At 42.8% G+C, this 20,960-nt stretch overlaps 1 protein-coding gene across 1 annotated transcript in view; it reads right to left on the bottom strand.

The window, feature by feature from the left end:
* Positions 1-1,565: 1,565 nt before the first annotated feature.
* The window catches only part of TMEFF2 (transmembrane protein with EGF like and two follistatin like domains 2), a 137,912-nt gene continuing 118,517 nt past the window's right edge, over positions 1,566-20,960 (bottom strand). Inside the window, exons 8-11 of the mRNA XM_069860762.1 lie at positions 10,149-10,272; positions 8,484-8,642; positions 3,222-3,308; positions 1,566-2,818 (exon numbers count right to left, since the gene is read on the bottom strand). Coding sequence (XP_069716863.1) covers positions 2,722-2,818; positions 3,222-3,308; positions 8,484-8,642; positions 10,149-10,272 — 467 coding nt within the window. The 3' untranslated portion in view covers positions 1,566-2,721. The remainder of the gene's footprint in view (positions 2,819-3,221; positions 3,309-8,483; positions 8,643-10,148; positions 10,273-20,960) is intronic.

Raw genomic sequence — 20,960 nt, 5'->3', positions numbered from 1 at the left:
GTGCACTGAAAAGTGGACAAATGGCAACACATCAGCACTTCTCCACATGGCTGTGAGTAGAGGAGCTGGGCTCTGCCTCCACGTGTGGCACCAAACCCATGGCCATGGCTTTGCCTGGCCAGGTCCTTCTGTGCCCAGCCCAACTCCCTTCATTCTGTGAAGTTAAACTGCACAAAGAATTTCACATTTTGAGCTCTGGCTTGAACAAATGCTATTTCCAGTCCCTTCAGAAAAGGGAAAAAAGCAACCCTAAATCCGCATCTCCAAATTTGCTGCTGCATTTGGTACAAGTTCTGCAAATATTTTTTGTAGAAATCTCCATTGCTGTACACACAACACCAAGACGCTGTTGTTTTCAGACTGTGTGCCCTTACCAGCACATTGAAGGTTAAGTTTGAAAAGCCCAAAGAGGTCTGCTCTTTACTGGGATCTGTCCTCTGTGCATTAAAACCAAAATCACGTTCCCCTCTCTGCCCTCTGGTCTGCAGCAGGTACTTAAAACTTGGCTCTGTTTTCGGAGGTGTGAAGGCTTTGCGACAGGCACCATGTCTGGGGATGCAGCTAATAAAACCTCACAAACACAGGCTGTTTAGGGATTAAATGTGGTGTTGTGCGGTAAAAGCAAGGCAAATAACTTTGGGAAGTGTGTTGGACTCCTATTTTCACTTCTGAGTGATGCTATGCTATTTTAGGCCAGGCCAAACCTTGCCTTTTTAAATTAGGTTTATTGCTATAGCTACGTGTGTGTGTCTGTGTTAACATTTGATTTTTGTATCTAATGTAAGTGACTGAAATAAACAATACAGATCTGATAGTCCCATTGGGGGGGACTGACATTTGGATTCAGCTGAAAATCTGGTTTTGAGGCTTGTTAGACTCCAACACCTCACTTGGAAGGCAGAAAGCACAGGGGGGAGGCTGCAGTGTATGGCTATGTTTGCCACTTCCAAACTCATCCTCAACCCAACGCTGAAGTGCTCCTCAGAGGCACTTGCTGCCATCACTGCATCAGGTTTAGCTGATGGAGGGATCTGAAGAAGGACATTATAATGCTGCTTAAGTATCAGTTTAATTAACAAACCTTGTAAAGTCTCATTAGAAGTCCACCTGTGCCACAGACCTGTACAGCCCAGCATTGTTGTGCCTGGTTTCCCTTTTGTGCTGTACCACCCCTGCTGAGCTTGTACGTGGAAGACAAAACTAGCAAGGACTGGGACAAAGAGGAGTATTTTACAGTGGGTTTGAGCATTGAATTGTCTCTGTGGTCTGGTGAGTCAGGATCACACCTGCTTGCTGCCTCTCTGCTGCGCGCTCCTACCCAGCACCATCACTCTTCTAATCTGAAAACAAGCCTCAAGGATCGGATCACTGGGAGCGGCTGCACAACCCCTCTCCCTCTGCCTCACCCCAGCCCACAGCTCCGGGAAGCAGATGGTCCCTGCAAGGCCAGCAGCCCAGTGCCGGAGAGCTGCCATGCGCCGTTGCCTGTGAAAGCACCGCACTCCCACTCCCATCAATCAGCACAGACCAGGTGCCTGGAAGCATCTCTTGCCAATTGCCTTTTATTACCTTTAAGAAGCCAAGAAACCCAGAACAAGACAAAAACTGAGACCGTGTGAACATCATGCAATGGATTCACTTCAAAGCAGGCTGGCAGGGGAGACCAAAAGCTGTATTAGAGTAGAAGTATCGCTTCACCAGTGTCTTAAGGCCAGATCGGCTGGACTGTCACCAGTGGGGTTGGTGGTGACTGTTGTGAGTGATCAGACCAGTGCTGAAGCAGGAAATGGAAACACATTTATGAGCCATCATCCCAGGTGACCCCCAGATCTGACTCTGATCCAAATGCAATTTCTTACATGGTGATGACAGTGAGAAATAGGAACTCCTAATTCTTGTCATGGGTACTTTCTGCCTAGGCAAAGTCTCTTTGGAAAGGAGCAGCATAATGGATAGGGTTACTAGGGGGGTTTACTTAAACTGTGTTATTTAGTGTGACTAGTACTCCAGTAGTCAGGTAGTGGAAAGTATGTTATCCAGCATGAGTGAAGGTGCTACACTCTGCCCTTCAGTCTCACTCTGTCATCTTCAAAATTCATGGCACAAACTAGAGTAATATTAGCTTCTCGAAAGAATGTGTTTTTGAGAGTTTCAGCTACCATGGAAATAACTTTGCATCTTGTCCATCATGTGGATGTGACAAAACACATGCCCTTATTTTCCTGAGATATAGCCAACATTTGAGTTCATTACATTTAATGGAGTAGGGTCACCCATAAAGTTATTCATAAGGTATTTTCTGAGTGGTTTTCACCTTCCCTTTGAAAAAATAAATTATATCAGCATGTTCAGGAGGTACAAATGGTGCTGGCATTTCAGCTGATATTATGTTATTAAATTTTTTAACATAATAATTTTCAATCAACAGTAAGAAGCAATTTTCACTCACTCCAGTGACCAGAGCTGGAGATTCTGCAAAGTGTTCTTGTAGGGTTCACCTTGACAGACACCTAATTCCCTCCCAAATCGAAACATTACCCCTGACACTCCCATCGCGGTTACCAAGAATTTCCATTTCCCCTTCGGTTAGGATTTAATTTAGAAAGCAAAGTCTTCCTAAGCTATGGGAGAATAAAGATAGATGGTATGGGAGAAGAAGGCTGATGAAATGTAGTTGACTCCGGATCTGAAATATTTTATCCCTCCTCAATGTAGGTTAAATTATTCTTCACCTTTCCCACATCCATAATTGTCGCTGATCTTGGACCAACTCAAAACCCTACTACTGAGTTCAGTAGACTCAAAATTGCCACTAGAACTGGAAAAAGAAAAAAAAAAGAGATTTGTTAGTGTCCATGTACAATATCCCAAGACTATACACAGCTATGAGATACAGCAAATTTAAGAAAGGCAATCTTTTTCTCATCACTGAGTATTTATTATATATAACAAATACATGAAAAAGAAAAAACTATATTGTGTGATATAAATAGTTTATTTACATTACAGAAAAACATCAAGACAATGTATACTATTTCAAATATATCCATACATAATCAAATATAGCTGTAGTACATGTTCTCATTGGTGTAGATTACCACAAATGCAAGGCAACATGTGTAGATCTTGTCTTAATCTTTTGTCTATAATACTGTATTTTGTAGTCCAAGCTCTCTGCAGTTAGTTTTGCCATTGTGGAAACATGCGCTCTTTAAATTAACCTTGTCGATGCTCTTGTTGTGTTGTCTGAACTGTAGTGCCCTGTGTTTTGCTTCTGTCTGTGGATTCTGTTGCTCCGGGGACATTTCCTGGAAAAGAGAGTTGTGAGACTACACAGCTCTTAACAACATGTCTGCTTGAGAGGTGGCGAGGGCAGCAGTGGACATGAGCGCAAGAGAGAAATCCTCTGGCCCTCAGTGTGTTTTCTCTTCAATGAAACGAAATGCGCTTGCTAATGACAGTAGTGCCACAAAAAAAAAAAAAAGTACCCCAAAGCATACTGTAAATGAAAATATAGCAAACGAAATGTTAAGATTCCTGCTCCTTACTAGTGAGCAGTGGCAACTCTGTTGCGCTGCAGCAGCCCCAACTACACCACATCTCTCATTTTTAAACAACTTATTTATTTTCAGCAAGGCATAGGTGGAAGATTTAGGATGGTCTCATGCTCACCTGCTTGGCATCCCAGGTCTGTGAAGTATTTACAAAGTGGATGCGGCAGCTGCCTTTCCGAGGAGCTAAGCATCTACAATCCCTATTAGTCTCCATGGAAATGCTCCACGTTCAGGTCATTAGCGAGCAGCTACTTTACTTACGGGTGCCTGCACCGCGTTATGCTCCTCACATGGCTGCTTGGCTTAGTGTGGAAAGCAATCACACTGGAAAGACCAAAATTTTATTTTCCTTTGGATGGCTGCAAAAGCAAAACTCTTCTGCCTCAGGACCTCACAGTGCTCCTCATCAAGGGCACATTTCAACATTTTACCTGCAGCAGCGTTGGCTATGGGGGCTGCTACGAAGTGTTTCCCACTAATGGAAATATAATAGTGTATTTCTGGTTCCCTCCCCTGGAAAGGCACCCTTAGAGAGAAACCATGGAGAAGTTCAGCCCCGGGTGGAGCCTGCAGGAAGTTCTAAGCAGCTGAAAGCCAAGGGCCAAGCAGAATGACAGTAAGGGTGACCAACATCCACTAAAGATGCCCGCACTTTTTGTATTTGTGGTACCAGTAGGAAAATGGTGAGCTACCGAAAACCAACCAGCAATAAAACCGGTCCTTTACCCAGAGTGACCTAATTAACTTTTGGCATAGGAGGAGGAAGAAACAGCTATTCCTAATTTGGCCACGTATTTGTCCTCTTTCTTCAGCTCAGTTTTAAGCCTGTGTGCGCCTCTTTCTGCCCTCTGCATGGGCAGCTACAAAACAGCCTGAAACACCCTCTTAGAGTGGCGTAATAGAAAGTCCCATGATACTCAGACCATACTGACATGGAAAACCCCTTTGTAATGGGCTAACTTGTTTTTCTGCTACAGAGGGACTTTCAGTGGCACCTTATGAAACCCTATGGGTTATGCACTAGGGAGAGCCCCCCCTCTCAGTGCAGTCAGCCTTCAGCTCTGTGTCAAATAGAGTGAAATGCATTTTTACTGACCCCTTAAAATAAAAAATGCCATTTTTTCCCTCTGTTGAATGGGAGTGATGCTATAGTACTGTGATGCCAACTGAAAGGCTAAACAAGAGCATAAGGACTTACAATGCTCAAAATGCTGAAATACAATTATATAAGTGTCTAACAAAATATGGGTCAGATTGTCCTGACTTGCCTCGCTTGCAAGCCAATGGGACCACCCCCTCATGAGAAACTGTATGGTTGTGTGCTATATTTTGCCTCGTTCCTTTCTTGGAAGCGGTAAAGTAGGCTGCTATCATTACTCCAGGAAAAATAAGCCTGTGTCTCCATCTCTCTTGGAGGTCACAGCAGAGCTTTCATTATGAAACTAATGCAGACTTTAGCTGGTTTGCAATTTCATGACAAACTCGTTATTCACTGTGTGTTCCTAAAAAGGCAATCAAACTTTCTGAGTGAGTCAGGGAGCTGTTGTTAGCAAACACAGGGCTGATCACTGAGCTGCAGGTCATGTGCACACTGACAGCCTTGCAGCCCTTACTGTCCCCAGGCAGCCTCTTCTGCCCATTCAGCCGAAGACTGCACAGCAGGACCTTGCAGGGCTCCATGGGAGACAGCACCAATACCTCAACTCGCTGAAAGACAGTTTTGATAAATCCTGCTGCAGCAGCCGTCAGCCACATGGGCTGACCAGACTATCAGGGGTTCCTCCTGAGTCCCAGAGGGTGAGGACTTAAATGGGAAACCACAGCCCTGCTTTGCCCCAGCACTCAGCCATGCAAAGCAGGGTTGGGTAATCTGGCATGGGATGCCACAGTGGGCACAGCTGGACTGGTTTTGTAGAAAACATGGAGGTACCAAGTGGCTAAGGGCTGACCAAAATGGTCAGCAATCCCAGGGGATGCAGCTCTGCATTCCCAGAGAACAGTGGGTAGTGACTGCTCCAGCTGGAAGTAAGGAGATAAGCATGTAAAAGGTGCTTTCCCAAAACTGACACTGACAGTATATAAACAGTCACTTAGTCCAAGGTTGAGAGAAAACAATTTAAACATAGACATAACTCCAATTAAGATGATGAAAAAGCATCTTTCAACCAAAATTGTCCATGTTTTAATCGCATAATACACTACGCTATCAATTGATGGAAGCCTAGGAAGGTCTCAGGGCCATGAACTGATACCATGACTGCTTAAAGCAAAGCTATTGAATTTACAGGTAGATTGTGTCTGAAGTGCATCTGGATTTCCTAACAGGAGCGTTGACATTTAACCAGCTTTTTAAATTTAATCATCTGCTAAAATTGAGTGACAGCTTTTCTTTGGTTCTTAACTCTTTAATCAAAAGTTCTTTGTAGTACTCTGTGTGTGGGATGCTTTCATTTATGAACACAGCAGTTTTATCAATGTAAACTAGTTACTGGAGCACAGGCTGACTGCCCTTCCTCCATTGAAGCTTGCTTGCATGCTTGAGTTACTCACAATGTGATTCATAGCAGGTAAAACACATTATGCATTCATTTTTAATCAAGTTATCTCTTCACATAAATAAGACTGCTGTGACTAAACATTAGGGAATCACTAAAAATACAAAACTGTAAAGAAAACTGCTGAGAATCATTATGACACTAGACCATACCTATATTATTTACCATCCTCTTTCACTTTTATCATTGCTTTTCTTGCTTATCTCTGATCTAAAAGGGACTGTGCCTCACAGCTCCACCTCCTTCCCTCCGTACCTCTTGGCCACTGGTCCCCTACTCACACAGCCCAGCTGCTTATTCACATCGCTGGCACTAGCAATGAGTAGCCAGGTGGCCAACTTCATCAAGGAATTGAGCCACTTAAAAACAAATAATCAGTTCTGTTGGTTGAGTTTTCAGATGAATCCATCCCGTTGTGTGGCTACACTAATGCTAATGGTGGTACAAGAGCATTGACAGGACCAAGTGCCCAGCAGCAAGGGGAAGGGGCAAGGGCAGACCTGAAGGGATACAGCTCATTTATCCAGATTAAAGTGTCTATGCAACAATGGCCCTAAAAGGGCCTGGGAACTGCTCAGAGCCTTCCAGCACTGCGGAACATCCTGCAGATTTGTACCACTGTACAGTTATGATTTTAAGAGCAGTACAACAGTAATGATAGTAATGATTTACACAGCTCAATGCAGATTTTGGACACAGTGCACCAAACGCATTTGGTAAATTAATTAGATGAAGTGGCACTCAAATGAGTGGCAAAGAATTTGACTGTAACAGTCTCCGAATGAGTGAAATTCCCCTCCTTTCTCCAAGAAACCTGGTAGGGTGGTTTTAGCAGTTCAGGGTGTGGAGTTCAAACCAGTAAAGTCAGATTCTCCAAAGCAGATGACTTCAACACCTCAATTATTTATGCATATGCTGCCATAATGCTTTCTTGTCACGTGGATTTCTCTTAGGCCACTTAAGAGTACACTTTTGCAAATGTATCTCGAATCATTACGCTGGGATGGAGGATGCGCTGCAGTAATTACATGCATTACAGAAAAAAGTCAAAAGATCACAAATTAACTTGGTTACAAAGTGTGCGGAAAAGGTACCATCTATCTATGAAAACAGCATGGTGGGTAATTTGCATTACAGTACCAGATCACTCAGAGCACAGTCTTCACTCTTCAATATAAACTACTTTGTGTTAAGGTGACAAAATGAGTCACCCAACAAAATGATACAGAGCATTTGTTCCATCATTACTTAACACACAATCTTTTTTTCTTACTGAAGACTACATTTTTGGTTGTTTGAATTACTTATGAATACAACCATAATCCACTGCCTCTTTCGGCATTTACTGTTGAGTTGATGGACTCAGCTTGGCCAAAAAAGCTGCTGCCTTTCATAAGATGGTTTTGTTTGATGCCTTTGGGTCAGAGAAAGATCTATAATTTAAATTTTTTTTTTTGTCTTTTCCAAGAACAAATGTTAGCCTTGTCCTCCTACCAGCCAGGTAGTGCAACATAGGGATTGAAATATATTAGATATTTTATTTTCTACAGAGGTATGACACCTGGCTTTGGGTTTTTTTTTTGTATTTTAGACATAAATTTATGTCTAAAAGAGTGATTTATTGGTGTTGCTATCTGAATTAATTTAATCTTGTGATTTCTGAGAGAAGCCTGAAGACACCTGAAATTCAGAATTTACCCCAAGCCCTCCCAGAGACAGTAACACTGTTAAGTGGGGAAGCAGAGCAGCACATGTAGAAGGAGGAGGATGGCATTTACCCCTCTCATTCTGAGCTACCCCGGGTCTGTTACTTCCATTCAAGCAACCCTTTCCTCCACACTACAGAAAAAAGTAAATAAGTCACATATGGCTTGGTGTGCCACCATCTAGTGAAGACCTTAAACATGCATAGTACCTTTGAACACGTATACAACCCTAATGAAATCATTTAATCAATGGGATTGCAAACAGGCTTAAAGGTTTGTATGCTTTGCCTGATTAGGACTAAGGGCATGGTCCCCTGAGGAAACCAGATGGAGATATGATTAGTTTTATTAAGCGTTGATCCAGCTGCTGTATTTATATTCCCCTTATTTATATGAACAATATTTGTCCAAGCATCTGAATACAAAATAGAAACTTTCATTTGCTGTAGGTACCGCTGTTACCTAAGTTTGATTAAGATGGAAGTAAAAATTTAGTTATAATAATGAAGCAGCTCTGGCTGGCTGGACCAGACAATATCTTGTTTGTTGGTGAATTAAACAGCTTTTGTTATCAGTAATGTCACTGCAGAAATCTGTACAATCAATGCACAAAGTAGGAAAAACAAAAATCTTTTCTTTTTCTATTGCAAAGTACCAGAGATACTGACCTTGTAATACAGAGGACTACAACACAGATGATAGCAATCTGGATGGTTCCAATCACAGCTGCTATTAAGACATATTGAAATCGTACTGGACCTGGAACTACATATAAAACGCTGTAGTCCTTTTTTTCACAGTGTTGTCCAGTATAGCCGGCATCACATCTGAAACAAGAAAATATTTTTTTTGGTTCACTTGCTGCTTACAAAGAATGCCCCCTCCCAAAATCTGGAAAAAAAAAAAAATCAGAGGTCTAGGCTTATGTGGGTTTTTTTTGCAGGATGGCCCCTGGCCAGAGAGAGCACTGGTGCCTTCTTGACCTCTCAGAGGGAAAACTTAAGGTCCTCAGCGTCTCTGAGGTCTGTGGGAGTGAATAACACTGTGATAGTGCCAAGAAGTACCCAGGGGACTGGGACTCATCTAGCATCAAGTGGAACTACTTGCACATTGTGAGAAACCATTTAGTTCCTTGCACAACATATTTTCAATTTCTCCCTTTCTTTGGGGAGGTGGGGGAGGGTGAAAAAGCCATCTAGTTGTGGCTCCTTAGGCAGATTACCCTTAAGGAGGTGATAAGCAATCATCCAAGCTCCATATGAAATGTGATTAGATGTTCCTGAAAGTGGATGCATCATTTACATTTTGTCTGGTTGCTATAAAAAACCCTCTGTTGATGCTGCAACCATCCACCTCAACACCGCCTGCTATGCTGCTCAGCAGTTCCCATCCTGCAGCCTGACATCTCTTTCCTATGACTTTAGGGAACAAATGGTGGTTTTCCCGTTTTAGCTCTTGCCCCGGTTCCCCTAAAAAGCCCAAGCAAGATGAGAAAATCAAGGTCAATGACAGCAGCAGCCATAAGAGACTGAGCCTGATTTCTTGGGCTTCTCTCAGAAGTGTTGGTGGGGCACTAACACTGATGGGTTAAGCCTTGATCTGCCACCCTCTTCCGCTCCTACATGCCCATAGCTGCCAGCAGCTTGAGGAAAGGACACTTTCCAGCTGAATGGAGAACCTAAAATGCAGCAGCTGAAAAGAGCACAATGTGCCCTTGCTGTCTGTGGGACCTGGGATAAGCTGGCTTGATGATCTTCCTTGGGGGACAGGTCTAGTCCATATCTTTGCTCTCTAAGTCCAATGTCCCAGGAAAAAGTAATAGTCCTTTTCATTGCCACCAGGCTGCTGGTTGGACTTAAGAAGTAAAATCCCCACTTCTGCAGGGAGGCGTTCACTGCCGAAACGTGCTTTCACATCCTCCCTGCCTTAACCTCTTCCAAAGTTCCCTCCTGCATGAAGGAGCCACTTTCGCCCCAGCTCGCTGCCCAACGAGCACCACTACGGCAGGGATGTATCGTTGCTGGTACTCCTCTTCTTCAGCCTGAGAAGGCTACCTAGTGGCTGTTTGAGCTCTTTGTGAAGTGCTTTTAAAAATATATCTAAATATAGCTGAAGGTTACTGAATGTTTTTACAATTAATTAATATTGTGCATAACTCAATACACTTTTGCCACAAAAAACGGGGACTTTTTTGAATAATTTAAGTCTAATGGGTTTTGTAGTACAAAGGGCCATGGTTACCATTATTTTCCATAGTTTATCTAGAGTAAGTAATTTTGTAAGTCAATATTTTCATGTGCGTAGCCTTTACTCCTTGGCAGGAGAAGGGTTACCTGCAAGATGGTTCCAGCATGTTGGTGGAGTGCTCACACTTGCCGTGCATGCAGAAGCCATTGTAATGCTCTGGACAAGGGATATAGATCCCTCTTGCACTTTCTTCCAGTTTATTTGCATTCTCTGTGAACACAGGTGAAGGCAACATTAACCTGACAATGTACAATAAGGTGAAATGATGAAAAGAACTCAATGTACAAAACAAAGGAAAACCAGAAGAACAAGATGTGAAAGATGTTGTTTATGGGAAGCAAGAGCAAAGGCTTGCACATCTAATTCCTGTCAAGTTACTGCAAATGAGACAACACAAATCTCAATTTGACTACTCAAAATCTCTTTACCGAGTAGGAAAAATGCCTTATCATTTGTTATCCCCTGTGGACCATCTTTTTGCACCCATGCAAGGCTAGGAGGAAGTCTCAGGACATTTCCATGTGATATACAATACATTTGGTCATTCAATACAACATATTCAGAATGATAATTTCATGGCTGAAGTGAGAAGCAGTTCAGAAACGGAGTTTCTCATCAGTGCTGCATGCCTGTGCCCTAGAGCCCACTGGCCGCCTCCTCATCCCACAGCATGGGTACCTTTAGATTACTTTGACTTTCTGTGTCTGCTTCTGCAGTTGTTTAACAGTGACTGAGACTGCAAATCCTGGAAAATACGTCCCTCCAAGTAGCTAGGAAAACTGAGGCTTCATTTAGCTTTGAAAAAGGTCTACATTTTACACTGTGGGCTGAAATGCAGAGTGTTACTCACAATAAACTCATACAAATTTTGTAAGTCACCAAGGCCTTAATTATTGTGGGTAATTTTGCCAAATTCTTCCATTTAACAACACTTATATATCTCAAATAGTAAAAAACTTTTTTTCTGTGATAGTATCATCTAGACACAATTAATTAAAAACAGAAGAAAAAAGTCTCATGATAGATGTCTGAGGAAACATAGTTTGCACACAAGTAAGTTGAAGCATTTGTATCTTCCAAAGGAAGTCCCCCAGCATTATGAAACAATTGCAATTTGTGTTCTGCCTCCAAGCCAGCCGTGCTGGCAGTAGGTAGGCTTAGGTATTATTATCCCACCTTTGGGAAAAGTGTGTGCGGCAGATCCAAGATTCAGATTTTCGTAATGAATTTCTTTCCTGTCGCTGCTGTCCAAGGGGAGTTTTAAGAGTCTCTAACAACTTGCACTAATAAAGTTGCTTGTATCATCCTTATGTTAAAACAGGTGAGGACAAGCTCCCAGAAAATGAGAATGACAAGGCAACCTCTGCATCCCCTTAGACAGCATTAACTTCTTTTTCATCATTAGGACTTTCAGGACCTCTGCACTTAGGACGGTTATTGCATCTTTTTAAACAGATATATAAACAGAAACCTGTCTGCCTCTCCTGCTTATATTGGATCATCTGTGCAAGGCTGCCATGAAGGTTGTTACTGACAAAATAGTGCAGAAGTGGGCATAACGGTGTGGTGATTATTCCTGGGCTTGGGGCTGATGGCTGTCCCTGTGACAGCACAGCCAGGAAAGGATGACGAGGCATGATTATAGGCATTGTATAACCTCCTTTGAGAGCCTGCCCAGGAATTTCTGGTACTGGAAAGCGGTGGGAGCAGAAGGTCCATTTGGTCTCACCCTAAACTTCAGTAAAGCTTGTGACACAGTTTCTCACAACATTCTGCTTAGGGAACTGGTTGCCTGTGGCCTGGACAGGCGCACACTCTCCTGGGTGGAAAACTGGTTGGATGGCCGGGCCCAGAGAGTGGTGGTAAATGGTGTGAAATCCAGCTGGAGGCCAGTGACAAGTGGTGTCTCCAGGGCTCAGTGCTGAGTCCAGCCCTGTTCAATGTCTTTATCAATGACCTGGATGAAGGCACCGAGTGCACCCTTAGATGACACTAAGCTGGGTGGAAGCGTGGATTGGCTGGAGGGTAGGGAGGTTCTGCAGAGTGATCTGCACAGGCTGGACCGCTAGACTGAGACCAATGGGATGAGGTTTAACAAGCCAAATGCCAGGTCCTGCACGTGGGACACAACAACCCTATGCAGTGCTACAGACTAGGGGAAGGCTAGCTAGAAAGCTGCCTGAAGGAGAAGGACCTGGGGGTGTTGGTTGACAGCAACTGAACATGAGCCGGCAGTGGCCCAGGTGGCCAAGAAGGCCAATGGCATCTTGGTTTGTATCAGAAACGGCATGACCCGCAGGTCCAGGAAGGTTATTCTCCCTCTGTACTTGGCACTGGTGAGACCGCTTCTTGAATACTGTGTTAATTTCTGGGCCCCTCACCACAAGAAGGATGTTGAGGCTCTGGAGTGAGTCCAGAGAAGAGCAACAAAGCTGGTGAAGGGGCTGGAGAAAAAGACGAGGAACAGCTGAGGGAAATGGGGTTGTTTAGCCTTGAGAAGAGGAGGCTGAGGGGAGACCTTATTGCTCTCTACAACTACCTGAAAGGAGGTAATAGAAAGGAGGGAGCTGGCCTCTTCTCCCAAGTGACAGGGAACAGGACAAGGGGCAATAGCCTCAAGCTGCACCAGGGGAGGTTTCAGACTGGATATCAGAAAAAAAAATTTCACAGAAAAGGTCATCGGGCACTGGAACAGGCTGCCCAGGGAGGTGGTTGAGTCACCATCCCTGGAGGTACTTAAAAGATGGGTAGACGAGCTGCTCAGGGACTTGGGTTAGTGGCAGATAGGAATGGTTGGACACGATGATCCAAGAGGTCTTTTCCAACCTGGTGATTCCATGACTTTAAACATTTTTAGCTACCTATCACCCTCTAGGTAAGGCACTAGATACCAGCATGCAAAATATATACATAGAGGGAGTTATCATCACACCAGGACTTCATGTATGTTCTTTTCCCACCTGGAAATCTTCCTGGAACAGAAAAAATGTATATGACATACATATGCCAGCTCTCAATGGACTTGCCCAGTGGACACAGATTTTGATATCCTCAGGACTTGTTGGACTCCATACACATGTAGTGATCACCTGTGCTGTGCCCCATGCCCAATGGTTTCTGAGTATGCTGGACCTCTGATATGGTCCACATTCAAAGATGTTCCTGTCCAAAAAAATGCAGCAAGAAATATGGGATCCTTATTAATACAATTTTTTTTCTATCATGGAAGATATCATGCCATTTCCTTAAAATCTTTCATTATCAAGAGGAAGTTTGCTATCTTTCTGAAGAAAGGGAGTCTCCTCTGCATGTGTATCTGTGTTTCTGTGCACGTCTCTGATTCTTTCTTCTTGGCCACTAAGACACCTCTGCGATGTTCGTGTCCACCCCCAACCAGAATGAGAATCCCTTCTATTAGATGAGCCAGCAGTGTTGCTAAAATGGTGGGATACCATTTGTTTTTTTTTTTTTTTAAAGGCATGCTTCAAGATGTTGAGGCGAATTGTTACTTTCAGGACAGACTGATCCGCCAGGACTTGAAATGGGGACCAGGACCTCTCCCAGACTTGCAGATGCTCTCACTGTGTGTAGGCTGTAGGGCTGGTAAAAAGAGGAATGGTTTTTCCTCCTCCTGCTATCATGTGGGTAGAAACTGTGTTTTCTTTAGAAATGTTTCTAGCATACTTTAAAGTAAATCTAGAATCCTGCAGAGCTTGTAATTACACCTCCAAGTGTAACGTTATAAAGGAAAATGCTTTACTGAATCAAAAATGAGAGGGCCCAAGCTTCACTAGCACTTCATAGAATAAACACTTTATATGGGCACATGACTTGTCATCTGGCTTGGAAAAGACCACAAAACATAGATATAAACTATCTGTAGTCCCTTATTTTGACTGATGACTCCTTTAAAAGAGTTAGAGATTGAACATAAAGGAAGAAAGGATGAAAAAACTTGTATCTGCCATTTTGGTCATTTTAAAGACAGAGTGTGATGAAAGCATAATTTACTTCAGACAAAGAAGTTCCCCTCCTCTTCCTGCACCTTCATCCAAAATGATTCCCTTGCCTCAAAACAAGTTATTTTTCTCATTACAACAAGCATCTTTCAGACTCAAAAATGAGACCTAAACTCCAAGATATGCTTTAGAAGTTTCTCCATGTTAAAACTGACTGCTCTCATTCCTGAAGGATCTCAGCACTTTTCAGCAATCCAGCCATTGATAACATACTGTCACGAATGCATCACAGGGTTTACTTACTATCAAACAAGAATTATAAGTAATTTCTAAAAAGAGAGGTTATGAATAAAAAACATGTTTAAATTATGAATCAAATAAAGTGTACAAAGTTAAAAAAAGGAAACCCAAATGAAATACACAAAGACTTCCCCCTTTAATATAATTTTGGATTATTTATAACAAATTCAGTACTGCAGGCAATCCTCACTAATCAGATTATACTATCACCAAACTAGGAAGCCCCTCTTGCATCCCAACCTTACACCTACAAAGATAAAAGCTTAAATACAAAGCTACCCACTTTCTTCCAAGCACAGCAGACCAGAGCAACAGACCAGATAAAATTCAGTTAGTCAGGTTTCAGTAAAGTTAAATTCAGTGGCTCCTCTTCAAACATAGACTTGCTGCACTGTCATTGGCAACTATCACTGAAACTTTCATTTGCACCAAAAAAGAGGGATTTGCACCTTTTTTGATGGCTAGAATTTGAGACAGAAGCTGTAAAATCTAAAGATATAAGCTTGATTCAGCGGGTTACTCTTCCCTGTCTCTGGACACATGTAATCCTTGCCACATTTCTCAAAATGCTTCTTCTTTTTATTGTGGAAAAAAAAATATGTCCTCACCCTCCAGATCAAATATATTCAGAAACCTTTTCCTTGAGGCATTTTTCTGATAGAAAACGTCACTTTGATGAAGCCAACATCTTTTGCAAATCTGCAACATTTTTTGCATCTCTAGCCTAACATGACATTTCATATTGTTCACATCTTTTGTTAGTGCCAGGATATGACATGATAGCCTATCATATAAGATATACTAGTCAAAACAGACTATTTTTAAATGCATTGAGGCCAGATGCTACTTCGTGTAGACTGAAACAGCTTATCTTCTTTCTTACTAGAAGAGTCTCCCAGCTGAACACTTGCTCTCCAACCCTCCTGTGGATGGCAGGGAGATGCTGAGATGATAAGCTATTTGACTGGGATAAGAAATTGTATCCTAAAAAGTTGTCCAGTTAGCCACCCAGTCAATGATCTTGCTTTTGCTGATGGATTATCTTCAGAAATGTTAAATAAATTATTTAAACCTGTCTTGTCCAAATTCCTTAATATCTATGTCTGTTCCTGTCCTTCATTAAGAAGCAGTGGAAGAATTACTTAAAATATATTTTGCATTGTTTTTATTTTAATTTTTGGTTTAGCTATCTCCCTTTCCGTCAGTTTTTAGAAATCAAATGTGCACCACTAGGATTTTCAGGTAAATATCGCAGCAAAGGTTGAAATTCAAAAGCTGAAACAGTCTGCCCAGCTCTGCAAGTGGTGAGAATAACACAGCCAGATTCTTCTCTAGGCAGCCCTCATCAGTCCCAAGCTTCCAGCTGAGATGGTGTGGAGCTTCTGTTACACAAATGAATACATAGAGTAACTCTGCTGACAAATGAATAAATTCATTACTGTCATTGATGGGGATTACATGAAGTACTGTCTGGAGTGCCCCAAAAATTCTTTCCAGACATAAGTTCTTGCAATCCATTTTGGAGAAATTAGATAAAAATCTTGGCAAAAATAGGATTCTTATGCCAAAAAACTGACTGCTAGGCCATTAACAATCTGTTCTGGAGGGCTAATAATTCTGTTTTTCTTTATGTTTGATGCAGTAAGGCTTTCTAGGTGATTTCAGGCAAGCAAATTAGAAGGCCACGGCCTGTAAACACATGTTAGTGTTTCCACTGTTGTACAGTGCTTAATGTTGGCGTTTATGGAAATAGTAACTGCCCATATGAGAAAATATCAGCTCATGAACAGTGTTAATATGTTGTGTACAATCATCACTGACTGAGGGAGGTCCTGCAGATACATATATATGGATATATTTCATCAAATAAGGGATGTGATGGTGAATGATGAGCAGCGAAAGCTATTTTGCTGCTTAACTCATTGGAAACTGTGGTTGAGCAGAATTGACTTACATAATAATTTTATCTTTTAATACTGCTGAGGTCAGCAAACTTTGCAGTCGAAAGCTCTTGTTGATATTGAGGTAGTGACTCCTTACATGTCACATTTTCAGAGGGCTTATGAAGGGGGAAAGGGATTCTTGGATCAAACGCATGACCTTAACCTTCTCAGTACCTTTTGGACATGTGTCCCACAACTCCTTTTAGCTCCCTGGCAGCTCTTCCAAAGATACGCTGCAGAGCATGGCACTGGAAACTTACTTCTGCTCTGCATGACAGAGACTTGGTGTGGCAATTCTGATTTGAAATAAAAACACAGTTCAAGAGAGTATCTGCCTGTGGAGCAAAGGCAGAGGATGCCCTGGGTTTTGTGGAAGAGCTTCAGTGACTGACTAGGGATGGGAATCAGAATCCTGTGGATAAGCCTAGTGACAGTCTATGTTACTCATCTACAGACTTCACAGTCTACAGCTGCTGCTTTTCAAGGGGAAGAGGGACCGAGGGACTTTCCTTAGCTCAGTAACATTTCCAGCATCTACGGAGGTCTGAAGGGCCCCCTGCAAAGTCAGGAGGAATGAGGTGGTAATGGTCTTCCTACCTCTGAACACGCAGAATTGTTTAGCAAGTGTTCTGGTACTTCCCCCTCTCTAACAGCATCTAACAAGAACTGAGATCCCACAGCAACTTATGAGGTTGAAGTCCTTAAGTAGACTTCCTACATTCTCTTAATGAAGAACCATGCTGATAAATCGCAGCTCAGACTCAGCTCTGACGAGAGAAAAGAGATTTCTCCTGAGTCTTTGCTCAACAGCTCTGGACACCTTGCCCTTGACAAAGCTGCCAGCTGCCACGCTGCCATCCACCACCACAGCCATACCTCGTCATTAACAGCTGCTCAGATCTGACCTATTAATTATCTTGACACAGTATGCTCCCTTCTTTCAAAACCTTTAAAACCTTGCTCTTAGTCTTACAAATACAGAGTGTCTCTTCGCAATGAAGAAAATGCGTGCAAGCAACTTGCCTGAAAATTAGTGTTTGGGTGGGCGTTGGAGTGAAGATTCAGAAGGAACTGATTGCTGCCGCTCAAGGGAGAGCTCACCAGCCCACTCTCCCTGAGAGCTAGGGGAAAGTGAGACACCAAATGTCAGTTGAAAATGTCTGGCACCACTATGCTGCAGCCCTAGCCTAAATTCATCCTGCAGCCACCCCAAGTATGAACTTCAAGCTACTCTTTCACATAAACTGCACAAAAATACCATCCCTGTATTAGCTAGTTTACCTAGAGGAAAAAAAAAGAAATGGAACTTTGAGAATTAAATTACATTCACTTCTTTTCTCAGGCACCATATAGGCTTGCTTGACACAGTAATTTATTAATTTTAAATGTCCCTATGCAAATGAGTTCTCTGGAATAAGATAACAGCCACTTTCCTTTTTAAAAATAATCTAGTGCTTTTTATGTTTCAGATGATGGCAAGATGTCCTAGTGCACTCGGAAAAAAATACTGTGCTCTGTCTTTTCCAGCAATGTATCATAATTATTCAGCTTGCTGCCATAATTAATAATAGAAATCAATGAATTAAGACACTAATAATCCCCAGATGTTCGAATGGAGAATAGAATACTTTCAGCTTGTCAGCATATAAGTGTGGGCTATGCTATAGATGTTAAAGCTATCTCTGAACTTTTGAAACCACCAAGTACTTTTATTTACAGCATCTGTGTATTTTCCTTATTTGAAAAGACTGTTCGAAATTAGGCAACTTGTTAATCATTTTCCTGTATATAAAAGACCATCTGTTTAACTGACAACCAAATGCAGCCTTTTCTTTTAACCTTCATTTGTCTCTTCTGTGACCACGATCCACTTGTATTTACCCGCTAGGCACAGGTGCCTTACCCTAGAGACTGTATAGACAGACCCCAAGCAGCTGAGATTCCTACACACGTGGTGGTACCAGGTAGCTACTGCAACACAAGGCACAATACAACTCCAAAATTGCACAGTGATACAAGAACACACTAGCAGACATAGCTCACTTGTCTGAACAGGAACAATGTGCACTGGTGAGACCACACCTCGAATCCTGTGTTCAGTTCTGGGCCCCTCACCACAAGAAGGATGTTGAGGCTCTGGAGTGTGTCCAGAGAAGAGCAACGAAGCTGGTGAGGGGGCTGCAGAACAAGTCTTATGAGGAACGGCTGAGAGAGCTGGGGTTGTTCAGCCTTGAGAAGAGGAGGCTGAGGGGAGACCTTATTGCTCTCTACAACTACCTGAAAGGAGGTTGTAGAGAGGAGGGTGCTGGCCTCTTCTCCCAAGTGACAGGGGACAGGACAAGAGGGAATGGCCTCAAGCTCCGCCAGGGGAGGCTCAGACTGGATATTAGAAAAAAATTTTTCACAGAAAGCGTCATTGGGCAGTGGAACAGGCTGCCCAGAGAGGTGGTTGAGTCACCTTCCCTGGAGGTGTTTAAAAGACGGGTGGATGAAGTGCTGAGGGACATGGTTTAGTGATTGACAGGAATGGCTGGACTTGATGATCCAGTGAGTCTTTTCCAACGTAGTGATTCTATGATTCTGTAATATCAGCTAGGCTGAAAGAGAAAATGAAAAATGCCATGTGGACTCACATGTTGCTTCAAACCAGCATTTTCTCAGTGTCCAGGTGCCCGTGTTAGTCACAATTCCTACCTGGGCACCTGTTACATTCAGGGAGGTGAAGTGCAGGGCAGGCAGTTGTCTCACCCTATCTGAGCTCCTCTACTTCTCCCCTGCCCAACACCCCATCCACTGACCCTACTGAGGCTAACGGTTGCTAGTGTTTAAAGCAGATGCTGCACAAACTCTTCCACACTTGATTTGAGGACATCAAGAGGTGACAGAATGGCCTCTTCCTTCATCAGCTTCACAGAGTGGTCCATTGCTGTGTCTGATGAGCACCTGCCCACTTCCCAGTCCCGAGGACTGGAAAGGTCTTCTGCCCATATTGTCTATGTGTTAGCTCTCACTATTTTTGTGGATAAAATACAAAGAAAGAGCTCTTTAAGATTGCTGCTAGAAAGGCTGGTCTTGAGGCCTGCGATCATTGCTATGGATGTGATTTAATGATGTGGGGTCATATTGTGGATTTATCAAAGCCCTGGGTAAAGGGGCTCTTACAGTTTGTGCTTCCTTCTTTTGTGCCAGGATTGAATAAATCTGCGTTAACCCCATTCCTAGAATAGATTAAATCCCTCTGTGTGCTAACTCAGCTAGTCTTTGGTTTTGGCACACTGCTGATGTTCCCTTCACTCAGATCCCCCTGTCTAAGAGAGAGGCCACCAGCCCCATGGGAGCAGCTTCCTTCCCCTTCAGAAATCAGATATGTAAAGGAGTAAAGGTGTAGTTTTTCTCCTTGTGTATGATCTCTGCAGGCAGCTCATGACAGAGCCCTCAGAGGATGATTTAACCTTATTATTACTGTAATTCTGTGTTGAAAAAAAACTGGCATCAGTTTACAGATTTGTGAGGTTCTCTCCAATTAGGCTGCATGCCTGAAGGCACGGGGGCAAATGCTGTATCCATCACTTACAGCACAGCATGAGTGGGATGGGTGTCATTCCTTCTGTGAGAAATTCCACACCATGGCTCGGCCAACAGCTCACTTTCCCTTCCACCAGTCTCTCCTTGAGATACTAATGAATACCAGTGCTCGAAGGGGTCAAAATGGACAGTGGGAACCAGACCAAGTCTATTTACTATGTCTTCCCCTCTGAAAAAGTATGTCCAAGAATTGCAATTTACTCTTTAATACCATGTTAAACAGAGATGGACACACCATACCAGTATATGTATGTCAGCAAAAGAAGATGATACTTTGTATGACCATATCACATCTCCTTTACAGACTCCTGTGTGGATCTGCAGAATGAGGCAGAGGGTGTCTAGGAGGGATGTTGACATCAGAAGCATTTCTATGTTCAGTGCCATTTTCCACGGCCTCCAGAAAGAGGATTTGTAACGCTGTGAATGTGATGGATAAAGCACCAGACACAGGAGCCAGACCATGCTCCCTACTCCACAGCTCCATGCAGCACATGCGAACACATGCTTCTCCCTAGCAGCAATCCAGGTCTAACTCACAGTGACACAGCAGTATTAGTTAATTCAGTTAAGTGGTGATTATGGAACAAAACTCCCAACTTGTCCTGCTGTTTCTGCTTTGTGTGCTACTATGCAATTTCTATTATCAAAGCAGCTTTGCAGGGGCAGCACTGGAGAGTGGCTTATTTATATGTAGATGTGGCTACATGACATTTCCAAATGCCATACATTTGCATATGAAGGTTCCACTTCCCCCAAGTAAACAAAGTTTGCCGTGACTCCAAAGCAGTGCTTTCACTCAACTGGAGCTTCCTGAGAACCATCCTCCTTAAGAAGCTTAAAAATCCTGGAACACCTCAGTTTTATAACTTAGCAACCTTGGTTATCAATAGTGTCTACAGACAGGTCTTTCGATTTATAGCTGTGCATTTGACACCAAACCAAGCATGGAGAGGAAGACTGGAAGACCTTGAGATTTTCATATGAAACAGCTACAGATAATTTGCAATACAAATCAATATTTGCAAATAGGTCTCAGACATATGATGGAAGCTTGCGGTCATCCTAAAAAAAGCTGTGGGTCACATTCATTAGGGCTATGAAGATGGTA

This window comes from Phaenicophaeus curvirostris, chromosome 7 (assembly GCF_032191515.1).
Source record: "Phaenicophaeus curvirostris isolate KB17595 chromosome 7, BPBGC_Pcur_1.0, whole genome shotgun sequence".
Lineage (NCBI taxonomy): Eukaryota > Metazoa > Chordata > Aves > Cuculiformes > Cuculidae > Phaenicophaeus > Phaenicophaeus curvirostris.
The sequence above is the reverse complement of the archived record's forward strand: the minus strand, read 5'-3'. Positions and strand labels throughout refer to the sequence as shown.